At 38.8% G+C, this 22,312-nt stretch overlaps 4 protein-coding genes across 4 annotated transcripts; all 4 read right to left on the bottom strand.

The window, feature by feature from the left end:
* Positions 1-966: 966 nt before the first annotated feature.
* On the bottom strand, positions 967-1,470 carry LOC147794814 (basic form of pathogenesis-related protein 1-like). Its single transcript, XM_087125141.1, has one exon. It carries the CDS (start codon positions 1,468-1,470, stop codon positions 967-969), a length of 504 nt encoding a protein of 167 aa, XP_086981267.1.
* A 3,997-nt stretch (positions 1,471-5,467) lies between these two features.
* Positions 5,468-5,932, bottom strand: LOC111785252 (basic form of pathogenesis-related protein 1-like). Its single transcript, XM_023665659.2, has one exon. The coding sequence runs from the start codon at positions 5,930-5,932 to the stop codon at positions 5,468-5,470; it is 465 nt and encodes a 154-aa protein (XP_023521427.2).
* A 1,530-nt stretch (positions 5,933-7,462) lies between these two features.
* LOC147794813 (basic form of pathogenesis-related protein 1-like) lies at positions 7,463-7,966 on the bottom strand. The gene has a single exon (XM_087125087.1). It carries the CDS (start codon positions 7,964-7,966, stop codon positions 7,463-7,465), a length of 504 nt encoding a protein of 167 aa, XP_086981213.1.
* Positions 7,967-11,972: 4,006 nt separating this feature from the next.
* Positions 11,973-12,437, bottom strand: LOC147794812 (basic form of pathogenesis-related protein 1-like). The gene has a single exon (XM_087118564.1). It carries the CDS (start codon positions 12,435-12,437, stop codon positions 11,973-11,975), a length of 465 nt encoding a protein of 154 aa, XP_086974690.1.
* Between the last annotated feature and the right edge of the window lie 9,875 nt (positions 12,438-22,312).

Genomic DNA, 22,312 nt, shown 5'->3' with positions numbered 1-22,312 from the left:
ATTTTACCATTTTGATTATTTATTAATTATTATTATTGTTCTTTTTTTCCATGAAGCCGAGAAAAAGACGAAAGCAGTGGCCAATAAGCAAAGTAAGAAAAAAAAATGGTCGCCTTTTGAGCGTCGAGTGTCCTTCAGTCACTCCGGCCCCGTTGGTCTCCATATTCAGAGCCGGTAAACGCCGGTAGGTCGCGGCAGTGGGTCTTCGTCTCCGGTGTGGGTATCATACTGCAGCGAAGTTAATCGCTGTCGTCATGGGTCTCCCGATTTGGAGGCCGAAAACATCGTGACTGGTTTTCCGCATCTCCGCCGAGGGCATTTCTTCCGGGTGACTGGGAACAGCAATTGGCTGGTGGCTGATGCTCTCAGTGTTGAAGACTGTTCGGAAATGATCATAGATTTATAACTAAATAATACATTTTCATTAACATGACTTCTTGTGGGAGCTCGAAGCAAATCCATGATATTATGTTCAAAGTGGACAAATATCATATAACATTGTAGAGATTCGTGATTAGTAACATGGTATCAGACTATGAACTTAACTTAGCTATGTCGAACAAAAAAGTTGTAAGCCTAAAAATCGTAGTCAAAAGTGTCGAACAAATTGTGTATTTTGTTCAAGGTCTCCGAAGAAAGAAGTCGAGTCTCGATTAAAGGGAGTTTCTTTTTGAAATCCATAGGCTTCAAGGGAGGCTCTATGATGTATTTTGTTCGAGGGGAGGTTCTATGATCATAGGTAATCCATAGGCTTCAAAGGTGGCTCTATGTGCTGTACTTAATGAGAGGGGAGACTCTATGATCATGAGTTTATAAGTAAGGAAGTCAAAACAAAGTCACAAGAGTTTATGGTCTAGATAATATAATACTATTGTAGACAATATCGTAGCTTTATTTCAATAAATAAATTCATGATTCTCTCACAAACTTTATTACAATTCCTAAAAATTTTAAAACCAAATCTCTTCATACCACCCAAGAATCATAAGGCTTTTCCCCAATATAGTTGCCAGGAGGATCATAATTGCAAACAACAAACTGAGAATTAGCCTTGCAGGGCACTCTAGCACATCCAAGCCGCACCGAGCTCCGCCACACCATCTGAGTGTAGTGCCCACATTCACCACCCACGCATTTATTCGACGCATGATCATACAGGGGCTTCTCGTTCGCCCACAGCTTCACCGCATCCACCCCGGTGAACTCAGGGTAGTAGCCCGCGGCTATGTTTTCCCCGTACGGCCCGGTTGAGTGAATCATGGCGCAGTCACCCTTTCTTTCTAACGCATAGGCTTGAGCGTACGCGGCCACGGTGTTGCTCCATTGAATGGGGCCGACGCCGACCTGGGCACGAGCTTGATTGTGAAGCGCGAGGTAGTCACCGGGGGCGTTTTGGGCGTTGGTTAGGGCGAGGAGGAAAATGAAAGTGGCCATGAAAGCGGCCATGATCGGAAGGGTTTGAGTCCACATAATTCTGATGAGAGATGAGATGAAGATTGAGAATGAGGGAATGATTTATATAGAGATGGAAAACTTAATATGGAATGTGATGGGGAAAACCATGAATTATGAACTAATTATGCCGTGCTTGGAAATTCAAAGAGAATAAATTCATTCTCGCTTCCATGTTTAATTACGGACTAGATTTTTGTTTGGATTAGGTTCAAATAAATGAAAATTTTCTAGATTTAGCTAGTTTATGAATTTTTTTAGGATTAATAAAACTTAATCCACCTGATTATGGTTAATCTTAAAAGATACATTTTTACTTGTAGGTATATATTTATTGTTTTATTTAGTTTCATAATTTTATTTATTTATTCTTCTCCAATTTTTTAAAATATATATTAAAATTGAATTGATTAATTAAAAAATAAATAAATAAGGTTAATATTTTCTTAAAATTTTTAGTAAATGAAATGAACTAATTTAACCTAAAATTTTTATAACCTATTTAGATTGTGTTTATTATATAAAAAGAATTTTAGATTAAAAATATTTACTACCGATTGAGTTATGAATTTTTGTATTTCTTTTTTCTTTTTTTAAAAGTAACAACTTAAAACATATATTCATGGATGAAATAAAACCTTTTACCTCTCGATTAATAGTATATTTTAATTAGTATTGAGTTATGTGCAGGAGAGCTAATCGCCGTCGTGGGTCTCCCGATTTGGAGGCCGAAACATCGTGACTGGTTTTTTGCATCTCAGCCGTGGGCATTTATTCCCGTTGACTTCAAACAACATTTGGCAGCTATTCTGGGAGCTATTCTCCGTGTGTAAAATTGTTAAGAGAGAGTGTTTAAGAAATGATCATGAATTTAAAAGTAAGGAATAATCTCACCGGACAACAAGTTGAAAGTACTTCATCTCAAACTAGACAGTGTCATATCAGTGTAGAGATGGATGGTTCCTAAAACTTGGTAATTCTCCATTTATTTTTGCAGTATTGGTAAGAAAGCACATAATATCATACCATTATTTTTGCAGTGATAGCTAAGGTTGTTCTGAACAGGACTCTTGGGACGTAGAAACCCATCCCTGAGCAGGGGACGTGGAGCTGTTGGGTTTTATGTCCTAAAACTCATAGTTTGTAAACAAAAACATATTCTATTTTCAATAAAGTTATTATTGTTGTTTATTGAGTAAAGATTGTTATTGAATAAGGTGAACTTTACGATCATTAATCTAAATCCAATTAATTAAGAACACTCTGGCTATAGTATGATTACTTGAACTATATGTAGAGACATAAGAGTGGATCAAGTTCAAGTATATATAGTCAAAATGATCTATAGTATAAGGATAAGGTTGAGTACCTTATTCTGGGGACAGTATGGATGCGGCCCACTTTTGTATATGATATAAACAATGTGATCACTAAATTGTACATGTGGAGACATGTGAGTGGGGGCGTCCTATGCAATGAGTATTGCATAAGATCAGACCATGAAGAAAACCACTCTCACTTTATAATGTCGTTTACTGTTGAGACTGATTTTCTTTTTATTCGATAACCTAGGTAACTCGGTTTTAATCCTGAGCTAACCATGAACTCCTGTTTATTCGGAATTATCCTTAGATTTGCATGGGTGAGAGTGGCTCTAGTTCACAGACTCAATAGGCCTCCCATTTCAGGGTTAAGACTGGGTGAATGGCTGGGGACGTGGGGTGCAAGATGGAATTCACTCCTACCCACTTTTAGGGATAGAAGAGAGGTAGTTGTCTTAAGCACTAACTCCAGGTCTTGAACAAGGGGCCCCACCCTCTCATTAGCCTGAGAGGGATTCGGTTTACTGGTTGGACCACAAACCAATTGTTCATTAGAGGACCAGTGAGCATAAGGAACAAGAAGTAACTTTAGGGGTAAAACGGTAAATTGACCCAGCTCTAGTTACGAACAACCTGTGAAGGATCGATTTACTAATCATGGTTATATCAAATGGACAGAAATATATCTATAGTGAGGGGAGTGCAACTACTAGGCTACAGTGGAGTGTCCTAGTAGTTAACGAATGTTGGTTAACAAGGTTAATGAGTTTAACCGGTTAATCTTGGATCGTTGGAGCCCATGATCTATAGGTCCATTAGGTCCCTCTGCTAGCTCATATCGGACTAAACCATAGAACAGTGTGACGAGTGAGTTCGAAGTGTTCGAATTCAAATTAGGGAATATGCGCTACATATATACGATATATTTAACCACATTTTTGTTTTATTTACGAATTAAACAAAAGCAGAGAATCTGAGATATTTAAACAAGATTTAAATATCTTAATCAATTATGTGTCGGAATTGATTGGGATTGGTATTTGAATTAATATTAAATAATAATTAAATAGTTTAATTAATCGTTTAATGTTACTCTAATTTGAAAATTTTCTAGATTTAGCTGGTTTATGAATTTTTTTTTAGGATTAATAAAACTTAATCCACCTGATTATGGTTAATCTTAAAAGATACATTTTTATTTGTAGGTATATATTTATTGTTTTATTTAGTTTCATAATTTTATTTATTTATTCTTCTCCATTTTTTTAAAAATATATATTAAAATTGAATTGGTTAATTAAAAAATAAATAAATAATGTTAATATTTTCTTAAAATTTTTAGTAAATGAAATGAACTAATTTAACCTAAAATTTTTATAACCTATTTAAATTGTGTTTATTATATAAAAAGAATTTTAGATTAAAAATATTTACTGAGTTATGAATTTTTGTATTTCTTTTTTCTTTTTTTAAAAGTAACCGTAACTTAAAACATATATTCATGGATGAAATAAAACCTTTTACCTCTCGGTTAATAGTATATTTTAATTACTATTGAGTTATGAGCTAATCGCCGTCGTGGGTCTCCCGATTTGGGGGCCGAAACATCGTGTCTGGTTTTTTGCATCTCCGCCGTGGGCATTTATTCCCGTTGACTTCAAACAACATTTGGCAGCTATTCTGGGAGCTATTCTCGGTGTGTAAAATTGTTAAGAGAGAGTGTTTAAGAAATGATCATGAATTTATAAGTAAGGAATAATCTCACAGGACAACAAGCTGAAAGTACTTAATCTCAAACTAGACAGTATCATATCAGTGTAGAGATGGATGGTTCCTAAAACTTGGTAATTCTCCATTTATTTTTGCAGTATTGGTAAGAAAGCACATAATATCATACCATTACGAAGATATTGTCCACTTTGTGTTTACCTCAATGGACCCATGATCGTTCCCTAAATTCGACGAGTGGGACTTTCATCCAAGTCTACTTTGAGTTCACCCCAATGGACCCATGATCATTCCCTAAATTCGCCGAGTGGGACTTTCATCCAACACCTCCCCTCGACTCCTTTTCTTTTCCTTTTTCTTTTGGAGTCCTTTGTTCGACATTTGAGGATTCTATTGACATGGCTAAGTTTAGGGCATGACTCTGATACCATGTTAGACGAACACGAGTCTCCACAATGGTATGATATTGTCCACTTTGAGCATAAGCTCTCATCGCTTTGCTTTGCGCTTCCCAAAAGGCCTCACCCCAATGGAGATAGTATTCTCTGATTATAAACCCATGATCATTCCCTAAATTAGCCGAGGCGGGACATTCATCCAACAAAGATCATACCATTGTGGAGATGAGTGATTTCTAAATCTCGGTAATTCTCCATTTATTTATGCAATTTTGGATAGAAAAGCCGACAATATCATACCATTGTGAAGATATGATTTCTAAAAATCATTAATTTTCTCCATTTATTTTTGCAATAGAAAAGTAGACAATATCATAAAATTGTAGAAATTCATGATTGCATTCATTCTCCATCTAGGGGAGAAAAGTATACAATATCATATTATTGTGGAGATTCCTAATTCACTTGATAATTCACCATTAGTTTTTACTGGGGGAAGATTTCCAGTAATTCATGATTCTCTCACAAACTTTATTACAATTCATAAAATTCTCGAACCAAAGCTGTTTACAGAGAAGAACCATAAGGCTTTTCCCCAATATAGTTACCAGGAGGATCATAATTGCAAACAACAAACTGAGAATTAGCCTTACAGGGCACTCTAGCACATCCAAGCCGCACCGAGCTCCGCCACACCATCTGAGTGTAGTGCCCACATTCGCCACCCACGCATTTATTCGACGCATGATCATACAGTGGCTTCTCGTTCGCCCACAGCTTCACCGCATCTGCCCCGGTGAACTCAGGGTAGTAGCCCGCCGCTATGTTTTCCCCGTACGGCCCGGTTGAGTGAATCATGGCGCAGTCACCCTTTCTTTTTTCCGCATAGGCTTGAGCGTACGCGGCCACGGTGTTGCTCCATTGCATGGGGCCGACGCCGACCTGGGCACGAGCTCGATTGTGAAGCGCGAGGTAGTCACCGGGGGCATTTTGGGCATTGGTTAGGGCGAGGAGGAAAATGAAAGTGGCCATGAATGTTTAGTTAGGGAAAACCATGAAAGCGGCCATGAATATTTACTTAATATGGAATGTGATGGGGAAAACCATGAATTATGAACTAATTATGCCATGCTCGGAAATTCAACAATGCATTCCGGCTTCATGTTTAGTTAGGCTAGATTTTTGGTTTTATTAGGTTTAAATGAATGAAAATTTTCTAGATTTAGCATGAATTTTTTTTAGGATTAATGAAGCTTAATCCACACCGAGGTTAATCTTAAAATTTAAGATACATTCTTACTCACCATTTAGGTGTTCATGTAGGTATATATTTATTGTTTTATTAATTAAATGTTTGAAAATAAATAAAAATAAATAAATAATGTTAATATTTTACTTAAGATTTTGAGTAAATGAAATGAATTAATTTAACCCAAAAATTTTATGATTTATTTAGGTTGGGTTTATTATATAACAGAGAATCATAAGAAGAATAGAAAATCAACTTTCAATTCTAGCCGATTGACTCACTTAGTGGTCCGATTGACTCGCTTGGTGGTAGAGTGTGGTAGAGTCGGCTAGAGGCTAACCCAATTGACTCACTTGGGTGCACTACGGTTAGTCTGACTTGATCCATTAAACTTTCCATTCTAATCGATAAATTCATCATTTTTAAAATAGTAGTTGAATAGGTTAAATTTTTATATTAAAAAAGTTAATTTTTTTAAAATTTGGAGACTTATTACACTTTTAGAAAAACAAATTGTTAAACATTTTCTTATCCTACTCTTTTCAAAGTTTAGGAATATGTATGTCTTTTTCAAAATTTAGGTTGCGGGAGTGGGCCTTCGTCTCCGGCGTGGGTCTCATAGTGCAGCGGACTTAAACGCCGCCGTGCATCTCTCGATTTGGAGGCCGAAAACATCGTGGACTGGTTTTTCGCATCTCTGCCGAGGGCATATCTTATGAGTGACTTGGAACAATAATTGGCTGGTGGCTGGTGTTCTTAGTATTGAAGATTGTTCGGAAATGATCCTAGATTTAACAGTAAAACATACATCTCTGAGAGCCCGAAGCAAACCTATGAGATTTTCTCATGTTCAAAGTGGACAAATATCATATACCATTGTAGAGATTCGTGATTCTTAACATGGTTATCAGACCATGAACTTAACTTAGCTATGTCGAACAAAGAAATTGTTAGCCTCAAAATTGTAGTCAAAAGTGTCGAACAAAGGGTGTATTTTGTTCAAAGGCTCCAAAGAAAGTAGTCGAGCCTCGATTAAGAGAAGGTTGTTCTAGAAATCTACGGGCTTCAGGGGGTGGCTCTGTGATGTACTTAATTAGAGGGGAGACTCTATGATCATGGGTTTATAAGCAAGGACGTCAAAACAAAGTCACACGAGTTAACTCAAGGAGGTCAAAACAAAGTCACAAGAGTTAACTCAAACCGGACAATATAATACTATTATAGACTATATCGTAGCTTTATTTCAATTCATAAATTCATGATTCTCTCACCAACTTTATTACAATTCCTAAAATTTTTAAAACCAAATCTCTTCAAACCACCCAAGAATCATAAGGCTTTTCCCCAATATAGTTGCCAGGAGGATCATAATTGCAAACAACAAACTGAGAATTAGCCTTGCAGGGCACTCTAGCACATCCAAGCCGCACCGAGCTCCGCCACACCATCTGAGTGTAGTGCCCACATTCACCACCCACGCATTTATTCGACGCATGATCATACAGGGGCTTCTCGTTCGCCCACAGCTTCACCGCATCCACCCCGGTGAACTCAGGGTAGTAGCCCGCGGCTATGTTTTCCCCGTACGGCCCGGTTGAGTGAATCATGGCGCAGTCACCCTTTCTTTCTAACGCATAGGCTTGAGCGTACGCGGCCACGGTGTTGCTCCATTGAATGGGGCCGACGCCGACCTGGGCACGAGCTCGGTTGTGAAGCGCGAGGTAGTCACCGGGGGCGTTTTGGGCGTTGGTTAGGGCGAGGAGGAAAATGAAAGTGGCCATGAAAGCGGCCATGATCGGAAGGGTTTGAGTCCACATAATTCTGATGAGAGATGAGATGAAGATTGAGAATGAGGGAATGATTTATATAGAGATGGAAAACTTAATATGGAATGTGATGGGGAAAACCATGAATTATGAACTAATTATGCCGTGCTTGGAAATTCAAAGAGAATAAATTCATTCTCGCTTCCATGTTTAATTACGGACTAGATTTTTGTTTGGATTAGGTTCAAATAAATGAAAATTTTCTAGATTTAGCTAGTTTATGAATTTTTTTAGGATTAATAAAACTTAATCCACCTGATTATGGTTAATCTTAAAAGATACATTTTTACTTGTAGGTATATATTTATTGTTTTATTTAGTTTCATAATTTTATTTATTTATTCTTCTCCAATTTTTTAAAATATATATTAAAATTGAATTGATTAATTAAAAAATAAATAAATAAGGTTATCATTTTCTTAAAATTTTTAAGAAATGAAATGAACTAATTTAACCTAAAATTTTTATAACCTATTTAGATTGTGTTTATTATATAAAAAGAATTTTAGATTAAAAATATTTACTACCGATTGAGTTATGAATTTTTGTATTTCTTTTTTCTTTTTTTAAAAGTAACCGTAACTTAAAACATATATTCATGGATGAAATAAAACCTTTTACCTCTCGATTAATAGTATATTTTAATTAGTATTGAGTTATGTGCAGGAGAGCTAATCGCCGTCGTGGGTCTCCCGATTTGGAGGCCGAAACATCGTGACTGGTTTTTTGCATCTCAGCCGTGGGCATTTATTCCCGTTGACTTCAAACAACATTTGGCAGCTATTCTGGGAGCTATTCTCCGTGTGTAAAATTGTTAAGAGAGAGTGTTTAAGAAATGATCATGAATTTAAAAGTAAGGAATAATCTCACCGGACAACAAGTTGAAAGTACTTCATCTCAAACTAGACAGTGTCATATCAGTGTAGAGATGGATGGTTCCTAAAACTTGGTAATTCTCCATTTATTTTTGCAGTATTGGTAAGAAAGCACATAATATCATACCATTATTTTTGCAGTGATAGCTAAGGTTGTTCTGAACAGGACTCTTGGGACGTAGAAACCCGTCCCTGAGCAGGGGACGTGGAGCTGTTGGGTTTTATGTCCTAAAACTCATAGTTTGTAAACAAAAACATATTCTATTTTCAATAAAGTTATTATTGCTGTTTATTGAGTAAAGATTGTTATTGAATAAGGTGAACTTTACGATCATTAATCTAAATCCAATTAATTAAGAACACTCTGGCTATAGTATGATTACTTGAACTATATGTAGAGGCATAAGAGTGGATCAAGTTCAAGTATATATAGTCAAAATGATCTATAGTATAAGGATAAGGTTGAGTACCTTATTCTGGGGACAGTATGGATGCGGCCCACTTTTGTATATGATATAAACAATGTGATCACTAAATTGTACATGTGGAGACATGTGAGTGGGGGCGTCCTATGCAATGAGTATTGCATAAGATCAGACCATGAAGAAAACCACTCTCACTTTATAATGTCGTTTACTGTTGAGACTGATTTTCTTTTTATTCGATAACCTAGGTAACTCGGTTTTAATCCTGAGCTAACCATGAACTCCTGTTTATTCGGAATTATCCTTAGATTTGCATGGGTGAGAGTGGCTCTAGTTCACAGACTCAATAGGCCTCCCATTTCAGGGTTAAGACTGGGTGAATGGCTGGGAACGTGGGGTGCAAGATGGAATTCACTCCTACCCACTTTTAGGGATAGAAGAGAGGTAGTTCTCTTAAGCACTGACTCCAGGTCTTGAACAAGGGGCCCCACCCTCTCATTAGCCTGAGAGGGATTCGGTTTACTGGTTGGACCACAAACCAATTGTTCATTAGAGGACCAGTGAGCATAAGGAACAAGAAGTAACTTTAGGGGTAAAACGGTAAATTGACCCAGCTCTAGTTACGAACAACCTGTGAAGGATCGATTTACTAATCATGGTTATATCAAATGGACAGAAATATATCTATAGTGAGGGGAGTGCAACTACTAGGCTACAGTGGAGTGTCCTAGTAGTTAACGAATGTTGGTTAACAAGGTTAATGAGTTTAACCGGTTAATCTTGGATCGTTGGAGCCCATGATCTATAGGTCCATTAGGTCCCTCTACTAGCTCATATCGGACTAAACCATAGAACAGTGTGACGAGTGAGTTCGAAGTGTTCGAATTCAAATTAGGGAATATGCGCTACATATATACGATATATTTAACCACATGTTTGTTTTATTTACGAATTAAACAAAAGCAGAGAATCTGAGATATTTAAACAAGATTTAAATATCTTAATCAATTATGTGTTGGAATTGATTGGGATTGGTATTTGAATTAATATTAAATAATAATTAAATAGTTTAATTAATCGTTTAATGTTACTTTAATTTGAAAATTTTCTAGATTTAGCTGGTTTATGAATTTTTTTTTAGGATTAATAAAACTTAATCCACCTAATTATGGTTAATCTTAAAAGATACATTTTTACTTGTAGGTATATATTTATTGTTTTATTTAGTTTCATAATTTTATTTATTTATTCTTCTCCAATTTTTTAAAATATATATTAAAATTGAATTGGTTAATTAAAAAATAAATAAATAATGTTAATATTTTCTTAAAATTTTTAGTAAATGAAATGAACTAATTTAACCTAAAATTTTTATAACCTATTTAAATTGTGTTTATTATATAAAAAGAATTTTAGATTAAAAATATTTACTACCAATTGAGTTATGAATTTTTGTATTTCTTTTTTCTTTTTTTAAAAGTAACCGTAACTTAAAACATATATTCATGGATGAAATAAAACCTTTTACCTCTCAGTTAATAGTATATTTTAATTACTATTGAGTTATGAGCTAATCGCCGTCGTGGGTCTCCCGATTTGGAGGCCGAAACATCGTGACTGGTTTTTTGCATCTCCGCCGTGGGCATTTATTCCCATTGACTTCAAACAACATTTGGCAGCTATTCTGGGAGCTATTCTCGGTGTGTAAAATTGTTAAGAGAGAGTGTTTAAGAAATGATCATGAATTTATAAGTAAGGAATAATCTCACAGGACAACAAGCTGAAAGTACTTAATCTCAAACTAGACAGTATCATATCAGTGTAGAGATGGATGGTTCCTAGAACTTGGTAATTCTCCATTTATTTTTGCAGTATTGGTAAGAAAGCACATAATATCATACCATTACGAAGATATTGTCCACTTTGAGTTTACCTCAATGGACCCATGATCGTTCCCTAAATTCGACGAGTGGGACTTTCATCCAAGTCTACTTTGAGTTCACCCCAATGGACCCATGATCATTCCCTAAATTCGCCGAGTGGGACTTTCATCCAACACCTCCCCTCGACTCCTTTTCTTTTCCTTTTTCTTTTGGAGTCCTTTGTTCGACATTTGAGGATTCTATTGACATGGCTAAGTTTAGGGCATGACTCTGATACCATGTTAGACGAACACGAGTCTCCACAATGGTATGATATTGTCCACTTTGAGCATAAGCTCTCATCGCTTTACTTTGCGCTTCCCAAAAGGCCTCACCCCAATGGAGATAGTATTCTCTGATTATAAACCCATGATCATTCCCTAAATTAGCCGAGGCGGGACATTCATCCAACAAAGATCATACCATTGTGGAGATGAGTGATTTCTAAATCTCGGTAATTCTCCATTTATTTATGCAATTTTGGATAGAAAAGCCGACAATATCATACCATTGTGAAGATATGATTTCTAAAAATCATTAATTTTCTCCATTTATTTTTGCAATAGAAAAGTAGACAATATCATAAAATTGTAGAAATTCATGATTGCATTCATTCTCCATCTAGGGGGGAAAAGTATACAATATCATATTATTGTGGAGATTCCTAATTCACTTGATAATTCACCATTAGTTTTTATTGGGGGAAGATTTCCAGTAATTCATGATTCTCTCACAAACTTTATTACAATTCATAAAATTCTCGAACCAAAGCTGTTTACAAAGAAGAACCATAAGGCTTTTCCCCAATATAGTTACCAGGAGGATCATAATTGCAAACAACAAACTGAGAATTAGCCTTGCAGGGCACTCTAGCACATCCAAGCCGCACCGAGCTCCGCCACACCATCTGAGTGTAGTGCCCACATTCGCCACCCACGCATTTATTCGACGCATGATCATACAGTGGCTTCTCGTTCGCCCACAGCTTCACCGCATCTGCCCCGGTGAACTCAGGGTAGTAGCCCGCAGCTATGTTTTCCCCGTACGACCCGGTTGAGTGAATCATGGCGCAGTCACCCTTTCTTTTTTCCGCATAGGCTTGAGCGTACGCGGCCACGGTGTTGCTCCATTGCATGGGGCCGACGCCGACCTGGGCACGAGCTCGATTGTGAAGCACGAGGTAGTCACCGGGGGCATTTTGGGCATTGGTTAGGGCGAGGAGGAAAATGAAAGTGGCCATGAATGTTTAGTTAGGGAAAACCATGAAAGCGGCCATGAATATTTACTTAATATGGAATGTGATGGGGAAAACCATGAATTATGAACTAATTATGCCATGCTCGGAAATTCAACAATGCATTCCGGCTTCATGTTTAGTTAGGCTAGATTTTTGGTTTTATTAGGTTTAAATGAATGAAAATTTTCTAGATTTAGCATGAATTTTTTTTAGGATTAATGAAGCTTAATCCACACCGAGGTTAATCTTAAAATTTAAGATACATTCTTACTCACCATTTAGGTGTTCATGCCGGTATATATTTATTGTTTTATTAATTAAATGTTTGAAAATAAATAAAAATAAATAAATAATGTTAATAAGAACCAACCTTGTGTAGAAAGTCTTTAATCTGAAATTCATTATTCAAATTAATTGTTGAATTAAAATGAAGAAAGTCTTCATTTAATAGAAAAATCCATGTTAGTGGAATTTTGAGGTGTCAAAATTTGATTTAACCAAACTTGCATGCTTGCCAAATAAACCTCACAAGTTTGAGTGGAATTTTGAGTGTCAAAATTTGGTTAACTCAAACATGCATGCTTGCCACATAATCCCAAACATTTGAGTGGAATTTTAAGTGTCAAAATTTAGTGATCTCAAATTTGCATGAACATGCCAACATAACTCTTTAAATAGAGTGATCATGGTACATGGAAGGTCTTCTTCTTCTTGGTGAAAAATCTTGAGAAAAAACTCTCACAAACACTCTCTTCACATATACAAAATTTCTCCCAAGTTTAGTCACTCACCGGATTCCACAATTCCGTTCTAAGGCCGGAGGATAGTGGAGAAGACACTAGTGGTGGTTCGAAACCGGTTCGTGAGGAAAAAGAAGTTTGAACTACAAAAGGTTAGTATTCAAACTCATTAAGTTTTAATACTTATGAACATGCTAGTTATTTACTATAATTGATGTTCTAAAAGTGCTTAAGATCCAAATTGCTTCCGCAGGTGTTATATTAACACCATCAGGAGCCACATAGGACGACTCAGTAGCTGACCGGCACACAGGGGGGCGCACCCCGAATTTAGTGGATGTATGGTCCCGTGTGAGGGTCGTCAGCTAACCTCTATGGATGATGTTCAGAGAGAGTCACGTTTTCAAATCCAGCCATATGATCCCCTCAAATTTACTTATGAGGTCGCGACTCACCTCAGGACATTGATCATTTCACTGCTTAAGATGGGCAAGCCTCCTAAGATATAGAAAAGAGAGTTGTAGCGTGATTCGTACTCACTAGATCCCAGAGATAAGACCGTGGATACCTACTAAGATAAGGATGTGAAAAGAGCCTACAAGTAGGTTGCTTACTAAGTATATTTTTATACTCACCCCTTTCTCCCTTTTTTTTTTCAGGTACCAGTCGATACGGGGAGGTGTTCGAGAGCTGCACTATCAAAGAGGGGTGTCATTCCGGAGCGTCAGTCCCTTGTCGGTCTTTTAGAGTCCTTCGTTCGTTTTCATATTTGGAGTCTTTTGTATTTCATTTTATATTTGCAATTCCTATTTGTAACATTTGACTTTTATTTTATATTTAATTTTGGTGTTCTTGATTTCCTTTTCTCGTTTTAAATTTTGCTGGATTTTTACCTTATATTTTACTTTCTTTTCAATTTTGTTTGTTTTCGATTTTGTCTTTTTAGTCATGATTTGGTCTTTCGAATCCTCGAAAGTCGGGTCGTGACAGATTGGTATCAGAGCAGTCGAGTTTTTGATTCTGTAGACTTTTTCCTAGGATAGAGAGTCATACACCTCTGTGACTCAGCTCGACGACATGCCTCGCCGCGACTAGGTACGCTGTCTAACCTTATTTAGTAGGTTATGATATGATGTAACGCCACTAAGAACTTGATGTATGTTTTGGGTTAACGCCTTAGGGTGTTAAAAGTGAACATTCCTTCTATATATTGATGTTAGATTAGAGTTATTGTGAGGAGGCGAGAGGGGTCATGTTTTAGTTTGCTGGCCTTAGGAAGACAGAAAGGTGACTCCGCAAAGTGCGTGACGTCCAATCCATAGAAATGTACATGAAACTTTTAAGGCCCTGCACGAGATGATATACCTGTGACCCAGCCTCCCATGACCATAATTCTAGATGTCAAGCATGCCTCCGTGGAGACCACGTAGTAGGCCTAGACAATATAGAGTTGCCTTGGTGCAAACCACATAGTAGACCCAGACAATATCGTTCTTACAAGTAAGGGCGGCCATTGTAGGAATTAAGCACCCCTCAAGCAAACCATTTTCACGAGTGAGTTTGGTTAAGTTGGAAGTCGAGAGATAAGACTCACCAACAGAGAGAGTGAAGCTATGGAGGCCATGGCTTCAAGGTTGGTTAGAGTCTTCATGATATAAGTTCAGGTTTATGGATTTCTATAAGTGAGATGTGCGCTTTTATGCCACTAATGAGTCATGGGGTGTAGGATATTCCTACTAAAGGATCACCTAATGGATGACAAGTCGCTTTGGACCTTGGTGGAGAGGACCAAGTTCAAAAGCAGTACGTGGTTATCAAGACCATGAAACTGTGTTCTAACCTATCCTTTGGTCAAGGCATGTATGCTCACAAGGTGAAGGACGTGGAACTGTCAAGGTAGTCCAGCGAACCTCAGGGTTGAGAACAGCAAGAAAAGAGGTCAAGCTATGGTCATGCCTTCGCCGTCTGAAGGAAGAAAGTCCAGATGGACGTTAATAAGAACCAACCCTTGTGTAGGTGATCCGGACTACAAAGAGTAGAACTCTAGTTTCATACACGAGTGTAATGCCAAACTTGTGAAGCATTCTCAGGTAGAGGTAGAACCTCCAAACAACGTGATTTTGGAAATTACCTGAAGGATAGTGAGATGGTGACTTGTAAACAGGTAAGACTAGCAGAGACATGATATGTTTTAGAGAAGACACTAGACGTAGCACCCTCGAAGTTCAAAGGAGGCTAGCTACCATACAAGAGGTTTCAGAGAGTTCCCTAGGATCCTGTACAAGAACTTGAAAGGTTCACGTACTCGAAAAGAGCCAATGATGAGATATCACTATGAGAGAAAATGTGTCTAGCTCAGTCATAAAAGTTACGACAGGGGTTAACCTAGGTGAACGTAGAGAACTTATGTAAGGATCTTTACTTCCAAAAGAACCCGTACTTAGCCCAGACGAGTATTAGTACTTAAGTGAGTCACGTAACAGGGCGTCTCGCTAAGAAGAAAGTTGGCTAAATGAGATGAAATTACAAGGCTATTTTGGAGAAGTAGTAAAGACCGTCTCGACAAGGTCGGGATATCACCAGATTAGAACCAAAGAGAAGACATACCTAGAACAGCCTTTAGAAGCCACTATGAGAATGTGAGTTCATAGTCATGCCTTCTGCTCTAATTAACGCTCATGCAGTGTTTATGGAACTGACGAAGAGAGTGTTTAAGGAATTCCTAGAAACCTTCATGATTTATTCATTGACGACATTCTGGTGTGTTCTGAGTCTGAGGTAGAGCACGAGGAACACCTTAGGAAAGTTTTAACTCTAATGAGAACCCACCAGTTGTATGCTAAATTCACGAAGTGCGAATTCTGGCTGTAGGAGGTGGCCTTTCTTGGCCACATAGTATCCAAGCAGGGGATAACGGTGGATCCCGTTAAGATTGAAGTAATTTTGAAATGATCTAGACCAACCACTGTCACTGAAGTAAGGAGGGCTCTCGGTCTAGCAGGCTTTTATAAAAGGTTTGTACAAGATTTCCTAAGACCTTAATAGCGTGACACAGTTAATCAAGAAGGGAAACCTTTTATGTGGGCACCAGATCGTGAACAAAGTTTTCTGGAACTGAGGAAGAGGTTGGTCACAGCACTTGTACTTACAGTGCCTGATGGATCAGGTGGACTTATAGTTTACAGCGACGCCTTAGGAAAAGGAGCTCGATTGTGTACTCATGCAAAAAGGCAAGGTGATAGCTTGTGCCTATAGACAGTTGAAAGAGTATGAGCGCAACTACCCTACATGATCTGGAGCTAGCAGTCGTGGTGTATGTATTGAGAACCTGGCATCACTACTTGTTTGGCAAGAGAGTTCAGGTGTATGCTGACCACAAGAGCCTTAGCATATGTTTACACCAAAAGGGCTGAACATGAGATAGCGGAGGTGGTTAGAACTAGTCAAGGACTGATATTGAAATACTTTACCACCCAAGAGAAGCCAATGTAGTGGTAGATGCCTTGAGCAGGAAGACTGCCCACACATCCACCTTGATCATGAGGCAGAGGTATCTATAGGGAGATATAGAGGGCTGGAATAGTGGTCTTGGTTAGAGGCGTCACCGCTCAACTAGTGCAAACTTTCAGTCCAACCCACCCTCAAGAGACGTAACATTGAAGCTCAGATAGCTGATACACACCTCAATAAGATCTGGGGTCAGTAGGAAACTGAGAGACTAGAGGGATACTCAGTTTCTTCTGAAGAGGGATTGACGTGATAGGACCGATTATGCGTACCTCGAGATGAGAAGATTCTACAGGAAATGATGATTGAGGCACACAACACGTCCTACACATTTCACCCTGGTAGTACTAAAACGTATCAGGATTTAAAGTGTAGTTATTGGTGGCTAGGAATGAAGAAGGACGTAGTTGAGTATGTGAGTCGGTGTTTGACCTGTCAGCATGTAAAGGCCCCGAGACAATGACCAGCAGGGTTGTTGCAACCGCTGAATATTCCAGCGTTGAAATTAGAGAAAATAAGTATGGATTTCATCTTGGGCCTACCGAAGGCCCGACGAGACTTCAACGTCATCTGGGCCATTGAAGATAAATTGACCAAAGCAGCCCACTCTATCCGAGATAAAGCCACTTATCGAGTAGACCAATGTGCCCAGTTTCACGTCAAGGAGATAGTCCGTCTGCACGGCGTACGGTGTCCATTATGTCTGATAGGGATGCTGAGATTACTTCTGACTCTTGGAACGGGTTACAGAAGGCGTTGGGAATACAACTCAAGTTCAGTACTGCATTCCATCCTCAGACAAATAGACAAGCCGAAAGACTTAATCAAACCCTAGAAGATATGTTGTGTGTTATAGACTTTGCAGGTTGCTGGGATGAGCACCTGGCCCTTTATGGAATTTGCCTACCACAATAGTTACCAGGCAAATATTCAGATGACACCATTCGAAGCTCTATATGGGCGAAGGTGTAGAACTCCTATATTCTAGGAGGAGGTAGGCGAGAAACAGTTGTTGGGGCCGGAGTTGGTATAGATTACCAACGCAGTAGTAAGACAGAGGATACTCTCTGCACAAAGTCAGCAAAAGAGTTATGCAGACTCTCGTAGGAAAGAGCTCAAGTTTGCAGTGGGTGATCATGTCTTCCCGAAAGTAGCCCAATGAGAGGAGTGCTAAGGTTTGGGAAGAAGGACAAGTTGAGCCTGAGATTCGTGGGTCCCTTTGAAATACTAGAAAGGGTAGGGCCTGTGGCATACAGACTAGCATTACTACCCACGCTCTGCACAACGTACTCCATGTATCGATGTTGAGGAAGTACACTCTGGATCCCACTCACATCATCGATCACGAGACACTTCCCCTTCGGGAGAATCTAACGTATGAAGAACAATCCATATGGATAATGGCACGTGATGTAAGAAAACCACGAAAAGGGAGATTTAATTAGCCAAGGTCTTATGAGAAATCCATCAGGACAACGAAGCCACCTAGGATTGTGAGGATGACACGAGGAGGTCTTATCCCAAACTCTTCCGGGGAGGATAAACTTTCGAGGATGAAAGTTCCTAAGGTGGGGAGAATTGTAATACCCGAATTTTTAGATAAATAAATAAAAAATAAAAATAACAACATATGGGCAAAATGGTCATTTTGCCCCTACTCTTACCCAAGGGGTGTAGTTGTTTGGGCTCTAAGAAGAAAGAGAAAAGAAAAGAAAAGAAAAGAAAAGAAAGAGAGAGAGAGAAAGGAGAAAGGAGTAAGGAGAAAGGAGAAGAAGTTAGGGTTTTGGGAGAGAGGAAGAGCAGAGATGACAAATCGCCGTTTAAGATCGAATCCAAGGCAAGAAACTTCGAAGCAATACTTCTCTCAGTGCTGGGAAAGGAGTTTGGGTGGTGGATTCACTCATTTCGGCAAGAAAATCCGAGAACGGACAAAGTAAGGTTCCGAACTTCTTGTTTCGATTTTATCTAGACCTGAGGAGTTTCTTCAGTGTTAGATTTGGAGTTCTTGAGGTCTGTAACTAAAATAAGATTCACAAAGGTTTCTTGAAGTTCCTGGACGAGAATCGGATGAAAATCGGAGTTTAGTCGGACTTTGGGTAAACCAATCGAAAACAAAAAATGTGAGTTTTTAGCATCTTTGGACGGCCTTAACTCATCTTGTGCTCAAGGAAAAAATAAAAGAAAAATATATTGTAGAAGTAGAATATGAGACCTCCAATGTTCGTGAAGAAACTTTGTTGATATGGATTACGGATTGAAAGATAAGAAAATTCGAAGAAAATAGATCGAAAAACTAATCTGGAAATTGAAACACACGCAGGAGAGAGAAAACGTCGGTCGGCGTACGGAGGAGAGAGGCGGAACCGTGATCGACATGTGGTGAACTGCGATTGGAGAGGCGTGTCCCACAGGCTAGGCGACACGCGTCAGACGCGGATTCGGGTCAACCCAAGTTCGGTCCGGCGCTCGGCACGCGAACAGAACCGCCGCGAGACCGCTCCGCTCCGACCCGTCTCGACCGGCGACTGTACAGAATGGAGCGCATGGGTATGCACGCGTAGTACACCCTCCAAAGCGCGTTAGTCGTGCGTGTAGGCGAGTGAGTGAACTTTGTCCCTCCGTTCGACCTCCGTTTGCTTGGTTTTTCGCCCCGATTTCAACTCTGATCCTATTTTTATGTGATTTAGAACCTATCAAGGAAATTCCATAATTTTTGGAAGCTTTTTCGGCAAATAAAATCGAGCTTGGGAAGGCACGCATCAACCAAGTAAGTAGCCATTTGGATTCCCACGAGCAGTACTTGTAGAAACCACTAGGAACAAGCATGCATGCTACCACCCATTAACTTAGCTAGCCGAACCTAGTATATTAGTATGGAATTTGCGAAAATGAAATGATTAAGGAAAGCTAGATATGAAATGTTTATTAAATCTGTTTGATTAAGATTCTGATAAAGTATGTATGCATGAGGAGGATGGGAAACTTGTGAAATTTGCGCTCCGGGAAAAGATGGACGTTATCTTCCCGTTGAGCATGTTTGTTAATATTGCATGAACTGCTACGTGTTAACTCTTATGCATGATGATTGCTTGTGTTATCTTTCTTGATGAATAGGAAGAAATTATGAGCTTAGATTAGGGTGCTTATGACTAAGTAGGCTAGACGAGACCCTAGATTGGGAGACCTCTAGAATACCGTGCAATTAGACCCGCAAAATGATTATCGGCGGATCCAGAACCCAAAATTCCAAACCCGATAGGTTTGTGAGACCAGGCACGAGAATCCTAGAGATACATGAATCCAAGTCTAAGCCACCAAGTTCCACCCTAGAAAGAATAATAGGTTACCACGGTAACTGTAGGTAGCCCACTAGAGTTCAACAGTGTAGATAGTGTCATCAGAACCTCCACTTTCCTCTCTCCTCTTATACCGTACCGTCGAGACAGAGCTCCGGTATGGAGATTGTTGAGCTTGGCAGATCCGGATAGGGAAGTGTGACAAGTGCCCCGACCTAATGGTGATAGCTAAGGGGTCTTCTGAACAGGACTCTTGGGTCGTAGAAACCTGTCCATGAGCGGGGGACGTGGAGCCACATAGGATGACTCAGTAGCTGACCGGCACACAGGGGGGCGCACCCCGAATTTAGTGGATGTATGGTCCCGTGTGAGGGTCGTCAGCTAACCTCTACGGATGATGTTCGAGAGAGTCACGTTTTCAGATCCAGCCATACGATCCCCTCAGATTTACTTATGAGGTCGCGCCTCACCTCAGGACATTGATCATTGCACTGCTTAAGATGGGCAAGCCTCCTAAGATACAGAAAAGAAAGTTGTAGCGTGATTCGTACTCATTAGAACCTAGAGATAAGACCGTGGATACCTACTAAGTTAAGGATGCGAAAAGAGCCTACAAGTAGGTTGCTTACTGAGTATATTTTTATACTCACCCCTTTCTTCCTTTTTTTTTTTTTTTTTTTTCAGGTACCAGTCGATACAGGGAGGTGTTCGAGAGCTGCACTGTCACAGAGGGGTGTTGTTCCGGAGCGTCAGTCCCTTGTCGGTCTTTTAGAGTCCTTCATTCGTTTTCATATTTGGAGTCTTTTGTATTTCATTTTATATTTGCAATTCCTATTTGTAACATTTGACTTTGATTTTATATTTAATTTTGGTGTCCTTGATTTCCTTTTCTCGTTTTAAATTTTGCCAGATTTTTACCTTCTATTTTACTTTCTTTTCAATTTTGTTTGTTTTCAATTTCGTCTTTTTAGTCACGATTCGGTCTTTCGAAGCCAAAGAAAGTCGGGTCGTGACACATTGTGATGCAATATGTCATGGTATGATGTGTATATGATGAAATGTTATGTTAAAAGCATAGATCGTTATGTTAGGTCTCTTAAATTGTGTGTATACAGCATGAATTGTATGACATGAAATGCGGTAAACTGCCTGGAATCATAACCCTGATAGGAATATGTATGAAACGTAAATTGAAAATGAGAATGACATGAACATGGAACGTGACAAGAGGGTTAGGTTCATTAATGATAAATGTAGAAGTAGCGGGACCTCATGCATTATGTGTGTGTTCATGCATCTGGGAGGATACCCCTATCCCATCACGAGGGTATGGACGCGTACATCCAATGGTAGCACAATGATCGTTATGCTTTGCATAGCGCTGCCGTCACGGTTACTAGTTCTAACGGGTTCCGGCATAAGGGGCTCCCAGAGTATGCCCACCGGATAAGAAAAGTGGTCCAACGATGTGCGAACTAGCTGGTGAGCCCATACTCCCACGTATGGGCTGTGTGTAGAGTATATGGTACACGTCCAAAGTTTACCCGTTAGGACAGCACCGTAGGGAAAACGAAACGAAAGATAGGTCCTATCATTTCATTGCATGTGATTGTTGCATTTAACCCCAATAGTGGGGTCACTTACTGAGTATTTCTTTAAATACTCAAGCCGTGTGCAACTACATTTTTCAGGTTAAGACAAGGCATTTCTGTACGGCTGACGACGGCATCGCAACTCGAGACCATGGCACATGCATAGGAAAGTGGTATTTATTTTCTTAGTCTTAGGCTAGAATAGGATGTTTTTAACTTAAACTCTTATTCATTCTATTTAGTCTTTTGTTGTGTCGTTTTAAAGATGTTTGCTAAACACATAAGTCCATGGCTGTGTTTTAAGATAAAGGTTATGTTTTATGAAATTTAAATGAAGTCTTCCACATTCAATGTTTATTGTATGTATACAGTAGCGACCTTAAATTAAGTAGAAAATTTTGGGTCGTTACAATGTTCCTATGACTGTATGACTAAGGTACGTTCCTGTAACGATATGACTGTGATATGTGTAAGAACACTATAACTATAATAAGTTAGGGAACGATATGACCACGAAATGTTTACGATATGATAGGATTATGATACGACATGTCAATGACGGATATATATATATATATATGCTGTGATATGATATGAAAATGATACGAGAAATGTTATGGTACGAGATATGTGATAAATTGACATGTTTATGTTATGATATATTGTGATGCGATATATTATGGTATGATATGTATATGATGAAATGTTATGTTAAAAGCATATAATGTTTTGTTATGTCTCCT

This window comes from Cucurbita pepo, chromosome 1 (assembly GCF_057944985.1).
Source record: "Cucurbita pepo subsp. pepo isolate OVF chromosome 1, ASM5794498v1, whole genome shotgun sequence".
NCBI lineage: Eukaryota > Viridiplantae > Streptophyta > Magnoliopsida > Cucurbitales > Cucurbitaceae > Cucurbita > Cucurbita pepo.
Note: the sequence above shows the minus strand (reverse complement) of the source record. Positions and strands in the feature narration are given on the sequence as shown.

Bases quoted from the DNA above. Each gene is read 5' to 3' on its own strand.
- LOC111785252 (XM_023665659.2), bottom strand. From the start codon at position 5,932: ATGGCCACTTTCATTTTCCTCCTCGCCCTAACCAATGCCCAAAATGCC.
- LOC147794814 (XM_087125141.1), bottom strand. From the start codon at position 1,470: ATGTGGACTCAAACCCTTCCGATCATGGCCGCTTTCATGGCCACTTTC.
- LOC147794813 (XM_087125087.1), bottom strand. From the start codon at position 7,966: ATGTGGACTCAAACCCTTCCGATCATGGCCGCTTTCATGGCCACTTTC.
- LOC147794812 (XM_087118564.1), bottom strand. From the start codon at position 12,437: ATGGCCACTTTCATTTTCCTCCTCGCCCTAACCAATGCCCAAAATGCC.